General features: G+C 37.1%; 1 protein-coding gene across 1 annotated transcript; it reads right to left on the bottom strand.

The window, feature by feature from the left end:
- Nucleotides 1-408: 408 nt before the first annotated feature.
- Nucleotides 409-1,380, bottom strand: LOC122440847 (olfactory receptor 2T3-like). The gene has a single exon (XM_043467538.1). It carries the CDS (start codon nucleotides 1,378-1,380, stop codon nucleotides 409-411), a length of 972 nt encoding a protein of 323 aa, XP_043323473.1.
- Nucleotides 1,381-6,478: the final 5,098 nt, after the last annotated feature.

Below are 6,478 nucleotides of genomic sequence, written 5' to 3'. Positions count from 1 at the left end.
TATGCCCAAAACACTAGACACTTGGATCATTCTGTTCATGAATATAGTAGTGCCTGAAGACTTCACAGTAATTCACTTTTACTGCTATTGTTCAAAACCAAGTCTCATACTAAAATGACCTATGAACTTGGGATGTGAGATGAGATAGAGGGCATTATGTGTAGTTTTCTTTATGTCAGTGCTGACATAAAGGATAAAAGGACTCATATATAAAAGGACCATAAGAATGTTACATTTAATGTGATAAATTAGGATGAATAAACAGGATGGAAGAGAAATGTCACAGGCATAGGAAAGAAGAAAGACATGACTAGACTTAGTTTGTGGGACCCTGTAAACAGCAGACAAATGAAAGGAGAAAAAAGGAAAGGAGGGATAATATAAAAGTGGAAAGAGTTGTGGTCATTCCTAGACTTTCCCCTTTACAACTTTCTCTAGGCTCAGTCCTAATTGCATCCTGCTCCTCAGAGCACCTGTGATGTCTTTATTGTGGAAGCTGTAAATGAGGGGGTTCAGCACAGGGGTGATGATGGTATAAAAGGCTGACACCATCATGTCTTGCTCAGCTGTGTGGTAGGAATTGGGAAGCATGTAGGTGTAGATGGTGGCACCAAAGAATAGTAACACTACAGTCATGTGTGAGGAGCAGGTGGCAAAAGCCTTCCTGTGGCCCTTGGCTGAATTAATTCTGTGGATGAGGTGCAGGATGAGGGCATATGAGCTTGAGATAACTACAATGGGGATGAGGAGCATGAGAATACAACATAGGTACATGAGCATTTTATAGAGGGAGATGTCATAGCAGGAGAGCTTCAGCAAGGCAGGAGCCTCACAGAAGAAACTCAAGATTTTTCTGGAATGACAAAAGGGGAAGCTCATGGCTATGGGTGTGAGCAACAAACCATCCACCATTCCTAGGAACCAGCATCCAGACACCAGGCATACACAGACTCTCTGGTTCATCAGCAAAGGATAATGGAGAGGTCTGCAAATGGCAGCATATCTGTCATAGGCCATGGCAGACAGGAGAAAAGTCTCAGCTCCAGCAAGCGTCAGATAGAAGAACATCTGGATCCCACAACCTGAGGGAGAAATTGTATGATCTCCTGTCACCTGGCCCAGGAGCATCTTGGGCACAGTCACAGATATGTACATGAGGTCCATGAGGGAGAGCTGACTGATGAAGAAGTACATGGGGGTGTGCAGGCGGGGCTCCAGGCAGACGAGGATGATGAGGAGGGCGTTCCCAGCCAGGGCCATCAGGAAGAAGATGAAGGTCACAGTGTAGAGGAGGAGGGCGTGTTTGGTTTCACCAAAGAGCCCCACAAGGATGAAATCACTTGATGTTTGATTCTGTGAATTTTGATTCCCTGAGTACATGGTTACAGTTCTCACTGAAGAAGAAAAGAAGAGCCATCACTTTTAGAAATTTCACATGCACATATTTTTTAAAGATTTTTCCAGAAAAGTACTTAGAACTGTTTTTTTTTTTTTTAAATATGAAATTGTACTGACGTTAAGTCAAATGTTCAAATTTCTGAAAGGCCAGGTTGCATTTTGGCCACAAGTTTTGAGGAGATTATGAAACGGACGTAATGGAGGTGACAACTGTACAAATAGACAAGTTGTTTACACTCTGTAAATTACTTATTTTTTCCCCAAACTGAGAATATAAAAGGACTCATCTCATAGGATGGTTAGAAAACTAGAGTAGCAAACACAAAGTAAGTTTTAACACAATGTGAATGTAGAATGAAATCATTCATTAAAGCTCCCACTCTACTTTTAGACACAGTAGGCCATCCAGGATTCAGAAACTGAAATCAAAGCTGGTGCTAATGTCAACATTAATATTGCTAATTGTACTAATACAAGTTAAGTTTACTGAAATTTGGAATATCATTAAATATTTTTCTGTCGTGTTTCCATTAAGTCCACTTCCCTCACTAAACATTTCAATTTACTCAACTGTTTCTTGCACAATGAAGCTCCGTAAAGCAGAACCACCATGGGTATCAGAGCAGAGACTGCCCAGCCTGGCTATGGAGAGCAACTCTAGGTAAAGACCTCATGCAGGACAGAAAGCAAGAGGGGATCAGTTTTACATAATATGGGAGCCAGAAGATGGACAGATTTGGTGCAGGACAGAAGAGTACTCAGTATGCAGACCTTGTACAGAGCAAGGAGGGCCATCAGGATACAGAGCTGATAAAGGCCAGGAGTCCAGGAATGTCCTGCTTGGTCCCCTTCAAAGCTGCAAGATAACATCTACGGCATTTAATATATTAAGTTTCATTTAGACAAATGATTTTTACAGGAATTTTTTTTTAAGTAACATATGTCCTGAATAGCAATTATTTTAGTTTAGAATGAATTGAATAACATGTCTTTCTCATGCCATTTATTCTCCCAAAATAGTGTCTAAAATATTAGATATTTCATGCACAGTGCATGAGTGAGTGATAGGAGTTAATAGGATTAGGTGGAGTAGCTGGTTTAACCACACAAAGCTGCAAACCAATCTTGATCCCTCCAGTCCTGTATCTCATTTTTCTTAGGAAACTAACAAAACTCTCCTGTCTATAAATTATCAGTTTTGTTCAACAACTGCTTTGCCTGAATATTTCAGTTTTCAAGTTTCTGAATTATACTTAACCTAATTATCCTATACTTATTTAAGTTAGGGATAGAGTTCTAGATTATGGAAAGTTCAGGTGCTCAATGAAAGACTTTTTATTACTCTCAGGGTTAGAGAAATTTGCACACCAGTTTAGAGAAATTTGTAGAGGAACAGTTCACATAATATCTGAAATACATGGATAAGTAAAGTGTAATGTAGTGAATTTAGAGCAAAAATTAGAGTTTAGAACTTAGAGCAAAACCTAGAGCAAAGAAAGATAGTGTGTGACTTCAGGAAATCTAAAGTCAGAATTACATTAAGGATAGCAACAGAAATCAGATGTCTTTGCTCCTTACTTTGTTTGCTCCTTTATCAATTTCAGAGGAAACGTGCTAACAAGCCACATCCCAGGAATGAGACAAGCAAAGAATATAGTGCATATACCTTTTAAGTCCTTCCTGTTCCTTCAGATAGTAAATCTGAGTCACACCAGTGAAGCTGCTTTTACAATTCTAAAGCCAAGGCAATCATGTTTAAATTCAGGAGAAAAAGTGGGAAAGTTACATCATCAGTTTTTTCACATTAGGGAATTGGGATAAAATTTTGTTCCTCAGCCCTTCTTAGCATTAAACAAGCATAAAAACCAACAAGACTGGAGAAGCAAGGAGGAATTTTGAAGTTTCTTATTTATTCATATTACCCACACTTGGCATCAGCTCATCCTTGGAACTCTACTTTTTTTAAGGCACTCTCATAATCCACCATTTTGTTTTTTTGTTTTTCCATTTGCTTTATCAGTTCTATTGTATATTTCCACTCGTGGTATACATGGGAATTGAATGTGTTTGCCAGTTGGGTGCTGCACCTATCAACAAGCAATCTTCCGTTTCCATAAGGATATTGTACATTAAGTTTAAAATATACTACTCAGATTAAAAACACATTTTTCCTTTTTTATGCTTATTTAAAATGTTCTCTGTCTTTGTAAATATAAATCTTAATTTCAGAAAGGAAGTATTTGGGGGAATATAAACAACAAAGTCAGAAGTTGACCCAGAACTGATTTAAAACACTGTGTTTTTCTCCTCACACATTCTGTGGTCATTCTGCAGTTGCATACTTTTTGTGTGTGACACTGAGCCATCCAGTGATTGCTTCAGATGCTCCGTAGTATAACAAATATATTAATACTTGAAGATGCAAGTGTTGTATCTTCAGTTCACATCTCTTCTCCATGCCACATGGCAGATTTAAAACCCTATTATAGCTTTGTGTGAAACATTTATTCAATTTGTGTTTCCTAATTGTGTATCTAGGTTCATTAATATGACTCCCAAACTCAAAGAAACCTGAGTTTAAAATGTTATCAGCAACTCAGCGTTCTGATTCTTCTCAGTTTCCTATTTTCATGCAATTGGTTTAGCATAGAAGAAACCAGATGGCAGCAAAAGGGATTTTATAATAGAAAAAAAATTTTGGCTTAAACTTGCAGAACTGTTGTTCAAGTATTACCTTTGCTTCTAACTGCATAATTTTAATCATGTCACTAAAATCTCTGGGTGTCAGTTTCTCAGAATCAAGAAAAGAGGCAACATTTATGTACCTCCTATGCTTCTGTGAATCTCAAGACATCTATAGTTCTCATATGCATATGTCTAAGCTTTCTCCATGACAGGGTGATCCTCTTTCCCCTTATTCCTAACTTCAAAGGCTCAGAGATTTCCCTTGAAGATCTGCTGCATCAAACTTGGAATACATAATTCAGAAATGGAAAAAGCCATGGAAAAATAATTAATATTTACCAGTGCTGACTCCGTCCTGGGCACTGTGCTGAACCTTTCTTTGCAAGTCATGGGTACAAAGACTGAATAATTCAATTCAGGCCCCTGTCTGATCCTGTGGACAAATAGGTCCAAACACCAGGAATAAGAATCAGCTCTTTACTAGAACCCATCCTGCCCTCCAACTTTGTTACCCTTAGGTCTCTGGTACCTTCAAATTGAACCCTTTTTGTATCCTTCCTTTCTGTGAACTTAATCCCTTGGTTTCTGTCTAAATTCTAAGAGTCCCTACATGTTCAGCTAAAATGAAAACTTCTGCATTCTCTATCCTCAATCACTGAGAACTCTCACATATTTGAGATATCACAGTGCATCATTTATATTGCTTTCATGGGCTTTATATCACTTATTCCTTTAGTTTAGTTACTTATTTTTAAATTTCAGCAAAAATTCCACATAAATTATGTGTTTATAATTGAAATTTTAAAAGTGCAAAAGGATATCTTAATTCTGTGTAGGTAAGAAAGTTTAAAATGTAAAATATATCTTTTAAAAAATTTTATTTATCTTTGGCGACATTGGGTCTTCATTGCTGTGTGCAAAATTTCTCTAGTTGCAGTGAGCAAGACTACTTTTTAATTGCAATATGAGGTCTTCTTATTGTAATGGCTTCCATGTTTGTTGAGCACAGGCTTCACTAGTTATGGCACATGAGCTTCACTGCTCTGAGGCATGTGGAATCTTCCCTGACCAGGGATAGAATCCAAGTCCCCTGCATTGGCAGGTGGATTCTTTACCACTGGTCCACCATGGACGTCCTAAAATAAATCTTTAAAAATCAAAGGTGGAGAGTTAATATATTTGAATACATCAAGTTGTGAAATTCTCTCTCCATACATTTTAATTAATGTGATGACATCATTAACGAGCTGTACATATGAATGTTTTGTGCATATTTTACCTCAATTAAGGGCTTTGTAAGGTTCTTCTGAGACTTCCCCAGGTGGCTCAGTGGTAAGGAATCAGACTGCCAAGAGAGGAGTTGCAGGATAGATCCTTGAGTCAGGAAGACCTCCCAGGAAAGGAAATGACCATCTACTTCAGCATTCTTGCTGGGAAATCCCAAGGACAGAGGAGCCTGGTGGGCTACAGTTCATGGGGTCACAAAAGAGTCAGACATGACTTAATGACTAAAAAACAATAAAGGTTCTTCTATAACCACAAATATAAAAGGATGCAAAAAAATAAAATGTCAAAATAGTTGATGAAGAGCTCTGTCATCGTGAGACCGTGAGAGATTTTTGATGAGCGGAGCCCCAGTCCCACTGAACACACTCACAGTGTGCATACCTCTTACACACTTGTTTGTTGAAAGTCAATGAGAAATTGAAGTTGTTTTTACTACAGCACAACATTGTCCATTATGATTGATCCACCCCTATACTTATAAGTGCAACACTATCTCCCCTTAATCCTCACCTACCTCCCTTTCTTTTTTCTGCTTTCATTACACATATCAGCTTCTAACATAATGATATTATGCTGTTTTATACTTGATAGGCAAATGGGTTTATTTTATTGTTTTCCCCTAGCACAACACTATGACTGACATGTAATACAGACTTATTAATATCTGTTGAATGAATAAATAAATGAAAGAGAAAATGAGAGGAAATTAGTGCAACCTTTCCAAAGAAGAATTCAGTACTCTCATAAATTTAAAGAAGTTATTACTCTTTAACTAAAGACTTCTAAGAATATTATACAAAAATATACATCAATATACATCATAAACACTATTGTAGTCATGAAAAATAAAGAAGCCTAGATATTTAATAAAATAAAATAGACACATCAATCATCAATATTAATATGATTTATTGAAAATATTTTAAAAATAAAGTTAAGGAGAAAGATATGTTCCAAAATGACCAGCATGATACCATTTAGTAAAAACCACTGTTAAATATTAAATTTGGACATATGTGTACAATAAAAATATTTTGTAAATGACAAGCAAGATGCACAACTTCTGTAAACAAAGTGCTCTTTCTGAAAACACTGAGGGGAGATGATC

This window comes from Cervus canadensis, chromosome 4, assembly GCF_019320065.1.
Source record: "Cervus canadensis isolate Bull #8, Minnesota chromosome 4, ASM1932006v1, whole genome shotgun sequence".
NCBI classification, from domain to species: domain Eukaryota; kingdom Metazoa; phylum Chordata; class Mammalia; order Artiodactyla; family Cervidae; genus Cervus; species Cervus canadensis.
This window is presented reverse-complemented; position numbering and strand designations above follow the sequence as displayed.

Excerpts from the sequence above, each read along its gene's own strand:
- LOC122440847 (XM_043467538.1), bottom strand. The coding sequence starts at position 1,380 with ATGTACTCAGGGAATCAAAATTCACAGAATCAAACATCAAGTGATTTC.